A 17,434-nucleotide genomic window follows, 5' to 3' on the forward strand; every position below is an offset into this window, starting at 1 on the left:
ATTACTGAGCATTTTCCAGGTTAGGGGAGGGTTCAGGATTGACCTTGTCTATTTCACATTACAGAAAAACCTGACACATATCTATCTCTGTGTTTTAATCACAAAATAAGCTCACCCACATTAGTGATTAAAGGTAAAAAATTCAGTCTTAGTGGCAGACAGGCCTTGGACCTGACAATGACACTTTTTGAAGAAGGACAAAACTTCTAATCACATTTCAAGGACAAAATCATGTCCATACTGGAGACTATATAGTTAGAAACCTTAAAAATCCATACAAGTAGCACACAGCCCATCTCTACCATTTTCCAAGCTTGCAATTTAGAGAATGCAGACTAGGCAAGAACGACAGTTGCTCAATTCAACAGGCAAACCTGCTTCAGCATTCACCATGATTCTTGCAGAGGAGAAAGCTTCACCATGATTCTTGCCAAGAGGGAATTACAATAATCGAGCCTCATGGTCACAAGACTACACATTACTGTTGTGAAATGGTCACTGGGTAAATAAGGGCGTAGCCTGTAACATATTTTACCACTGGAAGGGGAAAAAAAAACCAAAACCAAACCACAAAACATGGTCTTACCCCTAAAAAGGAAGAAGTCAAGAAAAAAGGATCTTATAAATCTGCACTGATGTCAAAAATGTGGCAGAACGATGCTGCCATTCTGGTACTGTCAATGTAGGAAAGACTCAGAGTAGGGAATAAAGGCGAGCTCAGAGTTAAACCTGCAGCAAGTAAGTTAGGCAAAAGCAACAACAGCAAGAAAAGAGAATTCCAAGAGATGGAGGAGTAAAAGTTAGGATGATGTAGAAATGACAGCTGAACTTCAGTTCACTAAGGTGAAGTCACAAAAGCGGTACATTTCCAGAATGTTAACAAATGAAAAGCAAAAGATGAGAAAAGTTAAGATGCTGATTTTAAAACACATAAATAGGCAGATAACTCAGACTACGTATTAACACACAGAACCAGAAAGATGCAATCAGCAGCCTTAACAGTTGAAACCTGACCAAACATTTTCTTATCTTTTTTGTATTTCAGGGATGCGTACCACTGTAACTGAAGGAGTTCAGAGAATTTTTCCAAACTTATCTTTCCTTGTTGGCAGAAATCAAGTAAAGAACTTGCAAAATAATCACCTCTACAAATCACTGCCTTCAGCTCTGCATATACAAATGTCTCTTCCACCTCTGCACTAAGCGAAACTTCCGCTAACGATCCAGCTTTGATTGTCCTACCAATTCACAGCATTTTTACCAAATTGGGGGGAAAAGAGCATACATTACACCTATCCTCTTATGTAGCACTGCACTGTTTGGAGCAGCTCCCATGCAGGTTTAGCAGGGTGCTGCTGGCCACTTCTAGGGAAGGCGACTGTGTGACAGGGAGCTGCAAAGAGAGGAGAGAGCAAAGCAACCTTCGCTCCTGCCCTCAGTGAGGGCACCAACTCAGCACGGTGGGGAGTGGCAGGGGCTTGAAGGGGAGAGTACTTATCCAGCCAGACCCTCCCCATCACAGCGGAGCGAAAGGCCATTTCATTCATTTCTTGCTCTGACCCCTGCTTCTCTGAGGGAGGGATTAAAAATGAAAGCATTATGCGTTTAGCATTATTTCTGATGCAAAGAGGATACAAAAGCATCTCAAACTAAAGTTACTCCCATTCCAGTCTCCTAAGAGCTTCCCTCTTTACTGTCAACCCATCAGAAGTGGCAGGTTTTAGTGGGGTCTTGTTTCTGCTTGCTAATGTGTCCTGACGTGCTATCTGGGACACTCTTCTGGTCTCAGCTTCCACCACTACGCTCTTAATTTCTGTGACACACTAAACTTCTGGTCCCAAGGTATGAGTTGCATTTACGAAGAAGCAATATACAGAGTTCAATCCCCTGGTACAAGTTAGCATACAATTTTCTAACCTATATTAAACTCATATTATTTACGAGATAAACCAATTATACAAATTTTGTCAAAATCCATGCTTATTAATACCTTTGTCTCTACTAAGAGCTCATTGGGCTCCAAAATTTGTACCAAAGACTACTCTATAGAAAATAGAGGGTTAAAACTTTTAAATGATTGTTCACGGTAGCCCAGACAACATTAAAGAACTTGTTGCAATTAAAATTCATAAGCTCTGTTTCCAAATCTCACAACTCAGGTCAAGAACCACAGTCATAATGATTGTCAATGAAATACTCTATCCTGAGTCACTCCATACAAATAAGCTACTCATATAAAAGCACTCCTCTGCTTCAGTAGAGGAGGGTGGCAAAGGAAGAAACTGATAAGGAATAATTAAAGTAATACTGCACTAATGAAAAGGTGAATTAATTGAAACAGCCCATGAAGTAGCCAAGTGTACACAAAGTAATTCAACAGGAAAGCTGACTATCCAGTGCATGGATGAAATCAGAATGTAGTATTAATGGCACATCCAATGATAAAGTTGATCATGGATCTTCTGTTGCTTACTGTCATACATGAAATACTACTGCACGTCCTTTTTGAAAGCAAACCTTACAGAATGACCAGGGAAATCAGAAAAATATACAGCCGGTATTGCATTAGACAGTAACATGGAAAAGAGAGTTGATTTTCTCATTGATAAAACCAATGAAATATCACATAAACTGCCCATTACTGTACCTTCATGACATCTTTATAGGAATGAATGGCCTCAACTTCGTCTTTGTCATCATCATCGTCATCCTCCACTCCTTCATCCAGAGCATCATATCCTTCATCCCTACTCCCGTCTGTTTCTGTGGTATTAGTCATGTGGTCAATAAGCTGCTCCAATGGAGGACTTAATTCCCGCTCTTCATTGTCCTTCAAACCATAGTCCAGGGCTTTATATATAATAATCCCTAGTGATTCAATAACCTATAAAAGTTGAAAAGAAATATTTATTAATGCCATTTACATGAATGAATAGGTCAGTCTAGGAACACCCTTTTCTGGTGTTTGTATTACAAACTTAGCAATTGAGAGAGCAATAAACATCAAAATTAAAGAGAAAAATGATCCCCTAATACCTACAGTAGTATTTCAGTAATGCAGGACAGAACATGCAAAAGCAGGTCGTACTACATACCTACTGCTTTCTTATTTCAAAGTTTGAAATAAAAATTTGCAATTTAAAAAAAGCAGGACCTTTTTAGATTATTTTCCCTTTTTCCTTCTAATACGACAAACCTCAAAGTAACATTACTCTAGACTTTGTGAGACTATATTAGATGCATATGACCTTTTTTGGAGGGGCAGGTGGGAAGAAATTGAAAGAAAGAATAAACTAACATGAGATGCCTCTGTCCTCCCACAAATTAATGACACTTGGAAACTGCCCTTCAGTTTCTGCCTCTCTTCACTGATCTTAGAGGTGTCTGGATACCTCTGTGGACATCCCAATATTAATTCACTGAGCACTGGGATATCAGCCCACAAGAACTCCTTTCCCTGTTGCACAGCTGGTGGAGGCACACATATGCCACTGAAACTACCAACAACTGGATTTCATAGTAATGAGGTAGTACCCCAATTTTTCATTGAACTTAAAGCTTCTTTTTTGTGCTCTGTCAAGAGCAAAGCAAACACACAACCTCCTACTCAGTGTAAGCTAGCAAAAAATTATCATGAACATCCCAAAATGCTAAATGCACATGTTTTCTTGGCATTAATTATTTTCCTTACAAGTAGTATTGAAGCTTCTAGCATTTTAAAGACGTAAAGAGATGGCATCTCAAACTGAGCAGTTTGGAAATGGGTGTTAATGGAGACGGAAGGGAAAATGCACTTGCAAGAGTAAACCACAAGAAGGTAACATCGCTGCTGTGAGATCCTTGTCTGATAACGGAAGTAGGACTGGGAACTATTGCGTGTTATCTCAGATGTTGTGTGTTGTGATGGCTAGCATGTCACACAAATGAGCAGATTCCAGTGGAGGAGTAGTTGGCACTGGAGCAACTTTAATAACAGGAGCATTTCTAAACATACCAAACCTTGTCATCAAATGCCATTTTCTCTCATCTGGCTTCCAGTACTATCCTGGCCAACGCACTTTTTAATGCAGATTTTTTGAAATTCTATTTGGGTAAATAGGACAACACAAATGGATTCTTAAAATATTAAATTTGACTGTAGCAGGTTACTTATTTCAGCACAGCAAAGTAATTTTGGTCTGAGAGGCTGGAGGTTAGCATAGACTTACAATGCTATCCTATTAGTTTATCTAGACAGACAATTTAATGAACTAGCTGTAGTCTGACAGCTTTACACTTGCATACTTCATTTCTTTGTTGAGATTACTTTGCAGTGCAAATTCACTTTGCAAGGCAGTGGCTAATAAACAAACAAACATAAAAATCAATACATAAAAACACCCTTTCATAGCTTATTTCCAATATTTTTGATAACTCAGTTAAATATAAATAATTTTCCTATGCTATTCTCTTGAAAATTGTTTATACGTATTTAGAAAATATTCTTAAAATGCAGTTAAGAAAAGTGATTAGGCAAATTAATGAAGAAAGAATTGTCTTTATTTAGTTCAAAGGACAGCTTCTGACTTGGGAAAATGCTAGTGAGACAGCAACGTATATCAGGGAAGCATCACTGCATGCTTGCTCAGTCCTCATACCCCTCCCCAGACTTCTGCCATGACCCACTTAGGAGACAGGATGCTGCACCATGTAGACCTTTAAAATAGCTGTAACAGATCAAACTTATGTTTGTAGCATATCTGGCTTGCTTCTTAGAGAAACTATTTTGTAATAATTGTCTTGCAAAACTTGTATTGTTATAAAAAAATCTGAAAATGTGAAAATTTCACAAAATAAAATATATTCTACTAGTAGGCATCTATGTTTCCTGTAACTCCAGTTCTGAGTACAATCTCAACATATAGCCCTTCAGCAACTGAAAGGGAACAAAGAATACCAAGTTAATTCCAATTTGAAGTATACCTAAATGAAAATGAAGTACAGTTGAATAATCACTTTGATATTTTAAACACTTAGGAGTAAACACAATGTGAGTAATTTCTAACTTTAATAAAAACTAAATTTGCAAGAGCTTGGCATACATGAGGAGAACTGAAACGTACAAATTAGATGCAAAGAAAATAATGTCTTGTGCCATGCAGTGATGGCTGCTGAAGACCGCTTCTGGATTTTGCTACAGCAACACTTAAAAAAAAAAAAAAAGGAGGGGGGTGTAAAGACAGTGCTCTCCCTGCCTCCTGTTTGGGAAGAGGATTAAGGCATTCAAAAGAACCGTGGCTAAAACTGGATGACAGCTGCTGCTTCCTTTGATGTATCAGCAGTGGGGCTTTTGCAGTTCAGTAATATGGTTTGTGCACTTTTTACGTACTATGAACAGATATCATAATACATGCAAAGCTGACACAACACGAAAGGCTGGAACAGCACCAATTCAGACTTATATTTCAGTCTCTCAGCTCCTTATTTAGGAGTCGTGATCAAAACCATATTTATGCAGTGTCTGCCAGTATCACAGATTCTTCTTACTGAAAGACAAAGCAGCAAATATCTTAACTGAGAAACTTTGCTTTGACTTGCATGAACTGAAAACTTTTAACACTTTCAGCAATACTGGTTTACAGAGGATCTCGTAAAACCACACAAGTGCCATACAAATATCAAACAAAAGTCACAGAATCGTCAATGCTTCTTCACATGGACAAAACTACTAATGCAACTTCACACAAATAAAACATCTATGTCTATATAACTGGAAACATAATATACAAAGTTAGACAGTCAGCTCTTGTCACTTCAACACATGAGTGCTGTCACTTTGCCTGTAATACAAATCAAATAAAACAAAAAAGCAAAAGCTTTTCACAGTTGAGCGGATGAATTGATAAACGTGCGGGTTTTTGAGTTGGGTAATCAGGGACTATCACTTTTTTTTTTTTTTAAAGCATCAATTATTTACAAAGAAGTCACTGGCTCTAAACTGCGCTGTTTGCTAATTTCACACAAAATAAATACTTGTGGCACCTAACAAGTGACAAGCACTGGCACAGTTTTCAATTATATCTGTGAAAACAGAGGTATAGTAGGAAAAACAAGTCTAAGAAGGGACTTACCAAGGCTCTTTTAAACCACAGAATTGTATATTGACACACCAAAACAACTGTATGACACTGAAATAAGTGCCATAAATTATGCTGCTCAATTCAGATTAAATAAAAAAAAAAAAAATCAACTTCTGCATCTCACATTTTAGAACGTATTTGTTTCTAATTGATTTAAATTTTGGTGAAGGACCTGATCCTTGCAAATCCATCAGTGGCTAAATAGCTTAAAAAATAAACAAGGAAGTCTGCATTATTATGCTTTACACCTTCTCACCAAGTTCTTTTGAAAGTCATGGCTTCAGACCAAAAAAAAAAAAAAACCCAAAACCAAAAAAACCAACATTTCCCACAGACTGAACTTGTACTCTGTTGTGCTTAAATCATTAGTGAAAGGGGAATTTTGTCTCACCATAAGCGAGTATTCTTTCAGTTCCTACACCAGTCTGGACTTGTATTATAGTGTTCTTTTATAACAAGTTGTGATAAAGTTGCTGGAACATTTTGACTTCAAACACGATGTAAAAACAATATCCTCACTCCCCTTTTACACACGCAGCAAAAACAAATCCCAAACCATACAGTTTATTATCATACACAAACACTGCATGGAACTTTCCATTCCGAACACCTTCCTCTTGGAAAGGGGTTCATTAGGGTTTTATGTCTTTTATATGACACAAATTATGTTCTTCCAATGAACACTGCCAATTTAACATTCTCAAAACCTCTTCAAATATACAGCCTTTGTATAGGAACCAAACATGTCTGAGACATGCAAAAGTCTTGAGTGAAATTACTGTACTTCACTTATCTTTTTTTTTAATTTCAGAGAAGACTCTTTTTTTTCCCCTCAACATATATCTCTCTGACTCTTGCTGAAGCATAGATGAGAACATGCCATTCCCCCCACTCACCGCACACACAATAGGGCACTGTCTGAGCTTTCATCCCCTTCCTAGGCTTGCCTCAATTTTTAAACAAAGCAACAAAGCCTAAGGACAGGCTTGTACTTACAGCAGCAAAAGGCTTTTTTTCAGCTCAAATGCCTGTCCCTCCCTGAAGTTCTCCCTTCCTCCAAAAGCCACTCAGGTTTTGTATCCCTAAATTGGGATTAAAGACGCTGTAAAGCTCCAGCTCCTAAGGTGAGTCAACTAACTTTGAACTTTCCCACAGGGACGTCAGATATGGCAACCAGTCACAACATTATTTGCATTACTGCTGCACTGTCTTTTATGAATTGTAACAGATTTTTTTATTAAAAATTTATACTACAATTACTATTTTTAAGTGCTCCCGTTTCTTACCAGCAGATCTCCAACACACTTTACAAAGAATCACTCTGCCTTATGGTAGGAGTGCCGAGAGCCCGGAGGTGGCACTGGCCATGGCACTCCTTAGGGCAGAGCTCCTCTCTGCCACCAGCTCCGCCACCACCCCTGGTATTAGGCAGCACTTAGTCAATCTGCAAAGACTAACCTGTCCTACTGCCAACTCTACATTAGCCTGCCAGGAGCTCCACGCTGGGCTTCTGGAATCATAACACACAGCGTAAACATATCCATAGACACTCTTAAAGTTAAGAGTTACATATCTTAAATTGTCTATGATGCATTAGAAGACACACAAACAGGCACAAGTTTTTGTGCTAAAATTCTGTAATACACTCCAAAAGACAGGCATGTTAAAATCTTATGTAAACCCAACTGTTCCTCTCCAGCTAGATGACACAGGGAGCAAGCTATTGCCCTGGCTATCATTTCCATTTGTAACAAAGTCATTCGCATGCTTCTTCAATATCCAATTCTGGAACTGAAAAAGACCACGCTTTTAGGAAGGGTGAACAAATAACAGGGTTAGGATAAACCAAAGTACACTTTTTGGTTATTTACCTTATCCTTAGATACCCTACGTAACTCTCAAGAGTGCCTCATGGAAGAGCATGTCTAAATAGGTTGTTATAAGAGATGCATTGCTGTCACTGCATACCTCACGTACACTAATGTAGTTTTTACCACTGCATTCCCCAGTGGAAACAGGCTAGCATTACCCAGGTTTTAATAGCTTGGGACACTGCTAAATTTAAATACGACCTTCACTAAATTAGAGCAACTTGCAACAGACTGTCAAATTGGAACAGTGAAAAAACTTCCAAGTGCTTCCAGGTAAGCAGCAAGGATTTGGAATATTTCCAATGAATCAGATAATCACTCATTTCCAAAGAATATAGACATAAGATACAGGATTATTTAACTTCTGAGTGATGTTGGTTTGCTAGTAAAATAACAAGATACTGCTTTCTGCAATATAATGAGCCTTGCTATTTAAGACAAAGCAGTAATAAAAGCAAAGCAAAAAAAAAAATCAGGGTATGTTGAATCTAATAGAAAATAAATATGAATGGAAATTAAATACATCCTTTTAACAAGATTCAGTCCGGTTTAGATATATTCAGAGCTAGGAAAATTTCTCTACTGTATTCAGGGGAGATCTTTTTCAAAATGATTTTATATCCATGAGTCTCTGAATGCACTAACTGGGTAGAGAGACCTACTTACTGAATTCTTTTTATTATTCAGGTATACATTAGAGAGATTTAGTGGAAGAACTCCTGATGAAAGACACAGAACAAGCCTAAAACATACAAAGGGGATGTTTGCTTTTTTGGGTTTTGTTTCGTTCCCCTTAAAGTGAATATGTAAAAATTTAGGCAGTTAAATGTTGTTGGACTCAGTTGCCTCTAATAAAGTAACAGTAATTTAACTGTAAGTTTATTAAGGCTAAAGTGTAATATAACTCTCCAACCCAACTTATTCAAAGGTTCTGATAATTATAAACATGTTTTTGGTTGTTCGAGTTTCACTATAGATATTATCTAAGGAGAACTACCTTTTATTAGCATAAATAAAGGCAGAATTTATTCCATTGTGTCAGTCTCAACTTACATTTTATCTGCCACATTAAAACACTGAAACAAACCCCTCATTTTTCTTCTAGTTTTTGTTCATACATTATAATCCCCAAGATTAAGACAAATTGTTACTCTGATATTAAGGAATTTATCCAACCTGAAGGAATTTCACCAAAGTGACAGTTCATCCCCAGAGAAAAACAAAATTAAATTCCCTGATTTAACTGTGGAGACTCCAGTAACAGCTGAAGCTCCAGTAAAAGAATTAGGTGCAATAATTGAGTAACACAGATGGTGAAAGTCATTTGAAAGTTCTTAAATACACCTCTACTCATATCACAGTTTTAAATACAGGTCATGTTATCCTGATCCCATTTAAGTAAATGGTAGAGATGGCGATGACATTAATTATTCTAAGCTTGGAATATATTTGCTGAAACAAATAGGCAGAATGGGTATGTTGTTACATTTCCCTCCTGTAGGCTTCAAACTATCTGAAAATTGTCTTAAAATACCCTACCTATTTAGGATTGTAGGCACAGTATCTCATATTGATTCTTTAAGAAACATTTTATTATCACAGTCTACAAAGACAATTTGCACCAAAACTTCATTCAAAATCTTAGTGGCTTTGAAATTAAGCACATCAAAATTACGTTCATGAAAGCCCCAATGAGTATGGAAATGCTATTTCAAAATATAAGGAGAATATATTTTTTTTTATTTTAATTTAAAGACACAAAACCAGACCATGTCACAAACTTCTGTTCTAGTTCCCTTCTCAAGTACAGCAGAGCCATAAATCTGCTACTACTCTTCAGAATAATGCTTCTTACACGAGACTTTTTTTTAAAGAAAAGTTTCGATGCAGTATTAATCTGACAAATCAACAGGTAGTATTATTACCTCAAAATCATTCAATACACCACCTCTCCAACCAGATCAATTAATATTCTTTTCAGCACACATAATCCTTCAGTATTGCTGACTCCACTAAATAAAGTCAGGTCCAAACAAAATTTTTGTTGACTTTTTTTTTTTTAAATGATGAAATATAGTTAAACATCTATCCTGGTTTCGGTTGGGATAGAGTTATTTTCTTCCTAGTAGTGGGTATAGTGCTGTGGTTTGGATTTAGGATGACAATAATGTTAATAACACACTCATGTTTTAGTTGTTGCTAAGTAATGCTTACACCAAGCCAAGGACTTTTCAGCTTCTCATACTGCCCTGCCAGCGAGGAGGCTGGGGGTGCACAAGAAGCTGGGAGGGGACACGGCCAGGACAGCTGACCCAAACTGGCCAAAGGGATATTCTACACCGTATTATGTCATGCTCAGTATATAAACTTGGTGGAAAGCTGGCTTGGGGAGCCACTGCTCGGGAACTGGCCAGACATCGATTGGTGGGTGGTGAGCAACTGCATTGTGCATCACTTGTTTTATATTTTCTTTTTTTATTATTATTGTTGTTGTTATCATCATCATCATCATCCCTTCCTTTTTTGTCCTATTAAACTGTCTTTATCTCAACACATGAATTTTACCTTTTTCCCCCAATTCTCTCCCCCATCCCACTGTGGGGAGGGAGTGAGCGAAGGGCTGTGTGGTGTTTAACTGCCTGCTGGGTTAAGCCACGACATCTATCTATAGGGTTTTTACAGAAATAAAAAGCAATCAAGTGAACTCCCTGAGTAAGCCAACAGAAGGAGCAAAGACTTTAGTTGACTACCAAAAACATAACAGGCCCACAGAAACTCCAATGTGGTCAAACTGTGTAAGAGGCAGAAATTGCCGTTTGCCATATCAGCCTGTTGAATAAGGCTTTATCTAGATTACACAAGAGTATCAGATTAACTACAGCAAAAGATTTTCTAGTGAGTGAGAGAAGTGACCAGTTCAAGGAAAACTGGTATAAAGGACAGTGAAACTAGTTCAGTGGCTCTGATCCTGAGAATTCGTCTGTGACTGGTTTAAATTTGGCTGATATTGCATACCTGCCTATGGTCTGTCAGACAACTATAGAAGACAAATAATAAAATGCTTACGGTAGCTTCGATTCAGTTCAATTTATGGTAGTCATGAAGCAATGCAAAATCAATGCTGTTTTTATTCAAAATACCTACACAGTTCAACCAATCTACTCAAAAAGTCAGTTTGCATTAACTTCTCAGCCACCTCACACAGATTTCATTTAAACCACTACAGTTGCCCTCTACAGGCTTGGCCCCAATTTAATTAATCCAAAAATTAAAGTGAGTAAACACCTGCTGCAATGTAAACCATTTCTTCTCCTGTGAGTCAAGAACTTTCTCACACCTATCTTCCCCAAAATTAACAACTACAAAAGCCAAGCAAACAAAATATCTGTACAATGAAAGCTATTCTTTTAAATACAAATTCTTGATTAAAGTTTTACATTTGCATGTACGTCTTATAAGCTTTCCAGCAGCAGCTTTCAACAGACTTTACAAAAGTTTTGCTGGTTTCACCATATTTGGCAGAAGTATGTGTGTGCACATTTCAAGCTTTTCACAGATGATGAATTTCAGAGACAGATGAAGCACCTGAACAAGTTCACGCAGAGTTCGGAACACGACACCTTCTCATTTAACTGTAGCTTTCCTAAAATCCATCGTCTTCCATTCCTAAAGAAATATGTCCTTCTGACTCCTAACATACTTCTCTGGTCAGCCAAATTGTCGTAATGCCAAGTTTTTATGCCTAAACTCAATGATGTCAAGAAACAAGCCCAAACGTAACAACACAACAGGTCCCTTTTAAAATGATGTGCCACAAAGGATTAGAAACATAGAATCACAGAATGGTTTGGGTTGGAAGGGACCTCAAAGATCATCTAGTTCCAACCCGCCTGCCATGGGCAGGGACACCCTCCACTAGACCAGTGTGGTGGGTTGACCCTGGCTGGGGGCCAGGTGCCCACCAGAGTCACTCTATCACTCCCCTCATTCACTAAACAGGGGAGAAAAGGTATAACGAAATGCTTGTAGGTCGAGATAAGGACAGGGAGAGATCACTCACTAATTGTTGTCACGAGCAAAACAGACCAAACTTAGAGAGGAAATTCATCTAATTTATTACTAAGCAAAACAGAGTAGAGGAATGAGAAATAAAATCAACTCTTAAAACACCTCCCCCCACCCCTCCCATCTTCCCGAGCTCAACTTCACTCCCGGCTTCAACCTCCGCCCCCCTCAGCGGCACAGGGGGATGGGGAATGGGGGTTATGGTCAGTTCATCACACAGTGTTTCTGCCGCTTCTTCATCCTCAGGGGGAGGACTCCTCTCATCGTTCCTCTGCTCCAGCATGGAGTCCCTCTCATGGGAGACAGTCCTTCACGAACTTCTCCAATGTGAGTCTCTCCCATGGGAGACAGTCCTTCGTAGGAACTGCTCCAGCGTGGTCTCTTCCACGGGGTGCAGACCTTCAGGAGCAAACTGCTCCAGCGTGGGGTCCCCCACGGGGTCACAAGTCCTGCCAGCAAACCTGCCCTGGCGTGGGTTCCTCTCTCCACGGATCCACAGGTCCTGCCAGGAGCTTGCTCCAGCGTGGGCTTCCCACAGGCCGCAGCCTCCTTCAGGTGTCTCCACCTGCTCTGGCGTGGGGTCCTCCACGGGCTGCAGATGGAATCTCTACACCCCTTCATCCTTCCTCCATGGGCTGCAGGGGGACAACCTGCCTCACCATGGTCTTCACCATGGGCTGCAGGGGAATCTCTGCTCCGGCGCCTGGAGCACCTCCTGTCCCTCCTTCTGCACTGACCTTGGTGTCTGCGGAGTTTCTTACATCTTCTCACTCCTCTCTCTGGCTGCAAAAGCTCTAACTGTTTTTTTTCCTTCTTAAATATGTTATCACAGAGGCGCTGATTGACTTGGCCTTGGCGCCGGCTGGCATTGGCTCTATCAGACACAGGGGAAAGCTTCTAGCAGCTTCTCACAGAAGCCACCCCTGTAGCCCCCCCGCTACCAAAACCTTGCCACACAAACCCAACACAACCAGGTTGCCCAAAGCCCCATCCAACCTGGCCTTGAACACTTCCAGGGAGGGGGCTGCCACAACTTCTCTGGGCAACCTGTTCCAGTGCCTCATCAACCTCATAGAAAAGAATTTCTTCCTAATATCTAATCTAAATCGACCCTCCTTCAGCTTAAACCCATTACCCCTTGTCCTGTCACTACACTCCCTGATAAACAGTCCCTCTCCAGCTTTCCTGTAGGCCCCTTCAGGTACTGGAAGGCCGCAATTAGATCTCCCCGGAGCCTTCTCTTCTCCAGGCTGAACAACCCCAACTCTCTCAGCCTGTCCTCACAGAAGAGGTGCTCCAGCCCTCAGATAATTTTTGGGACCCTCCTCTGGACTCGCTCCAACAGCTCCATGTCTTTCTTGTACTGGGGCCCCTAGAGCTGAACACAGTACTCTAGGCTGGGTCTCACGAGAGCGGAGTAGGGAAGGCTGACATATGCTGCTGCTTTCTAGTATTCATTAACTACATACAAAGCAATACAAATTTGGTATCATGATACCAAACTGAGTGGCGAAGCAGACACTATGGAAGGGAGAGCCACACTGCAGGAAGACCTAGATAGGCTGGAAGAGTGGGCTAAAAAGAACCTTATGAGGTTCAACATGGACAAATGTAAGGACTTGCACCCGGGAAAACATAATCCAGGAGTGCAGCACAGACTGGGATCTACCCGGCTGGAGAGCAGCTCTGTGGAAAGGGACCTGGGGGTCCTAGTGGACAGCAAGTTCAATATGAGTGAACAGTGTGCTGCAGCAGCAAAGAAAGCCAACAGGATGATGGGTTGCATCAACAAGGGCATCACCAGCAGAGACAAAGAAGTCATTATCCCACTCTACTCAGTGCTTGTCAGGCCACACCTGAAATACTGTGTTCAGTTTTTGTCCCCACTATACAAAAAAGATGTGGACAGGCTGGACAGGGTCCAGAGAAGGGCCACCAGGATGATCAAAGGACTTGGAAGCCTGCCATATGAGTAAAGCCTGGGAGAACTGGGTTTGTTCAGCCTTGAGAAAAGAAGGCTTAGGGGTGACCTCATCACCATGTTCCAGTACTTAAAAGGTGGCTACAAAGAAGATGGAGACTCCCTTTTTACAAGAAGTCACATGGAAAAGACGAAGGGTAACTGGTGCAAGCTACTCCCGGGGACATTCTGATTGGACTCTAGAGGAAAATTATTCACAATGAGAACAATCAACCCTTGGAATAATCTCCCCAGGGATGCTAGCATTTATTACATAGCCACCCAAGACGAACCATGCACAGCTACCTCCACTATCTTGTGGAAGAGCTGTCAGCAATACCTAGGCAGATAGCTATACATGACTTTTTTCCTAAAGAAACTAATGGGAATTCACACATATGGCCTGTGAACAAAAAGCTAAAATACTAGAGACTCTTACTGAGAGGTTTTTTGTTAGTCAGATGTGCAAGGAAACTTGAGCTTGGCACTCAAGGCATAACCTGATCATGAAATATGTGAATTTTCACATGGACTACGATGTTAGTCCGAGGAGTTACTAATGTGCCAGACAACTATTCATTTAGATCACATATGATCTTTAACTATGCCATACACATACAACACTGCAGGCTGACAAAGCCTCTGCAAAGCTCCTTATTTTATTAATATTCTTCCATGTCCTCTTCCCCATAAACAGCAACATTGGATACAGGCATTTGGATCACTGGCATTCAAATACTCCTCCAAGACTGAATGCCTAAGTGAACATAAAATATTTTAGTAACGAGCAAAGGAGCTACTGCACAATTACCTTCGAGCTCTCGCAATGGCCTCATTGGAAAGACTGGCATTTGCTAGAATAGTTCAAGAAAGCATCAGTAGGCACTGTTGACAATAATTTTTTAGGTCTGAAATTCAGATATAATCATAGCATGGAAGGCTGACTTACCATAAACCAAAGAGCAACAGAATGTGTAGCCAAACCTCAGCAGAAGGCTTACCACCTGCCCTTTGGGCTGCAAAACCCCAGAGAATCCATTTACGAAATGACACTCACAGTTTTCTATTTCTTTCACTGTTCCTTCCGAACAGTGAAATCCCCCGCACAAGAAATCCATATTAAAATATACCTCTATTAGAGTTAAAAGTTATTGATATATATAAAACATACAGTTTATAACCTCAGGCATGAAGTACCTTAGCACAAGATATCCTAGCACCTGTCGGCTCCCAAAGGCATCAAAGTCTGACAGTTTATTATCCTTAATGGGGCAGCCATATTCCTGGATATCAAATTGCTGAGCAGTTTTTTTATTGCTCTCTGCCAATAACAATAATATCCATGTATTCTAGTACAGTGATGATAACAAAGATTTGCTTACAATCACAGTTCAGAAGTGTTACACTATTAAAAAAAAAAATCATATGCATTTTATGCTTCAATTAAAAAAATAAATAACCAAAGCCAAAGCATTCCTAACTGGCTCCGTGCAGAAACCTATATCATACAGCCAGATTTTCTATAATGCTCAGCACTTGCCCTTCTAATAGAGTTAGTATCTAGATAAGTCATTTAGCTGCTCAGATAGCAGCCGAGTTACTAAATATCCAGCCATTGGTGGAGAGGGGTTAATTCCAACACTTACATCTATGTAAGCTGCACAGGTACTTGAGGGAAAAAAAAGGCTGAAGTTTAAAAAAGGTATACGCGTACCAATTAACTAGACTTACTGCCTCAAAATCTATAGTGAAATTCTGTGTCATATTCAGTGCATTTTGCATTGCTTGGGAAACTTTAGAGTCTCATAAACTTAGGCCTAAAAGAGCCAATCTTGAGTTCCTCCTGTGCTGAGACCTTGTTAATGGATGTGCTAAAGTCAGGTCCTGTACAAGCCACTCTCCCATCCTCACCCCAAGGAAAAGCAAGATACGTAAAGATGCGTATTGCAGGTAACATGGTAGCATGGGGAAGGGGGAACACCAAGGCAGAGTGACCTGTCACATCCGTAGGACGGCTACAGAGTCCTACACAATTCATCCCTGGATCAGGATTCACAGCAAGCTCCTCAAAGCTTCCTCACTGGGTTGCAAAGAACAGAGCTGAGCTCAGGCGTACAGGGAGTATAAATCCCCTTAGAGTTTTCCCACTTTGGAAATTAAAACGACGTTGCAACATTCCCCTGTCTTTCTAGTCACATTATCATCCTTTAAATGACAGAATGGGATTCCTTCCTAGAAAAAGAAAGTCAAAGTGTTGTTTGTACTGTGCAAGTTTCCTGGGTTTGAAAACATCACACTTTTTTTTTTGTAAAATAACAACTACAATTTAGAGTTTATAATTTCTACTTAAGTGTTGTCACAGCATCTCTAAGTCAGAATATAGTTGCCTCCACAATTTTCTTAACACAAAAGAACCAAAGAATTCAAATCCTAAATTTACTCTCATCTTTATGGCCGCAAACTCCCCAGCAAAATAAGCTAACTGCCCTTTCTAACCACACTGTAAAACACAGGCACTACTTCTTCCATCCGGTACTTGAGCCAATTTCAAGTGTAGGAAGTGTATGGGGCTGAAGGTCCTCCGGGGTTTTCCTAATTGCTCGTTTTTTGTGAGACCTCACACCAGTCATTTCCCTTCTCCTGTTACAGTTTTACCACCTGTAATATGAGGATATTGACTCATTTTCAAAGCTTTGGATGAGAATTGCTGGGCAAGTCCAAATTATATTTCTGCATGTCACACACACAGGCTTAAACGCAGCTGGAAGTGCCTCTAATCAGCCAGTTTTCCCTATTACTTTTGTTCCCTATAAACTAGGGGAAGGAAAAATGAAGCAAAGTACATGCCTGAGGCTAATGGTTGGGCTTATCAGCTGGGTGCAATGCAACACACAAAACTGCTTTTCTTTGAGAGTATAAAGCAAGACGTAAGAGTGATTTATTTAAAAGTAGTACAGGTAGCCAGAGAAAATAGCTACTAAGATTAGAATATCAGATTGTTCTAAACTTCACAGGAAATAAATTCTGACAGCACCATCCCTTTGTCTTGTTATAGCAATGTAGTTATACCTACCCGTCTACACTCTAGAGAATGAATGTCTTGAAGCTTAAGAAACAGGAAAAATGGTAAGGTTTGAATGATTTTGGACATTGTTGCTTTAAATTTTGATCCTTAATTTAATTAAGAATCCCTAATTATTAATATCCTTTAAGATTTTAACATTTTACAAACTCAATCACATTCACACACCCTTTCGGGAATACCTTTTGTAATACACACAGCATGACAGTTCATATTATAGCTCAAAAAGAAATTGCCCAGCAATTTCTAGACCAAACAAAATGGGAAAAAAAAGGTTGTTTCTTCACATAGTTCTCTAACAAGTGAAATCATTTTCTGGAGGGAAATAAAATAAAAT

At 39.7% G+C, this 17,434-nt stretch overlaps 1 protein-coding gene across 4 annotated transcripts in view; it reads right to left on the minus strand.

The window, feature by feature from the left end:
* The window catches only part of SPIRE1 (spire type actin nucleation factor 1), a 134,120-nt gene that overhangs the window by 69,346 nt on the left and 47,340 nt on the right, over positions 1–17,434 (minus strand). For all 4 annotated transcript variants that reach the window (XM_054814143.1, XM_054814141.1, XM_054814142.1 and 1 more), the window contains exon 3: positions 2,648–2,884. In XM_054814143.1, the coding sequence (XP_054670118.1) occupies positions 2,648–2,884 (237 nt within the window). The remainder of the gene's footprint in view (positions 1–2,647; positions 2,885–17,434) is intronic.

Source organism: Grus americana, chromosome 2 (genome assembly GCF_028858705.1).
Source record: "Grus americana isolate bGruAme1 chromosome 2, bGruAme1.mat, whole genome shotgun sequence".
Lineage (NCBI taxonomy): Eukaryota > Metazoa > Chordata > Aves > Gruiformes > Gruidae > Grus > Grus americana.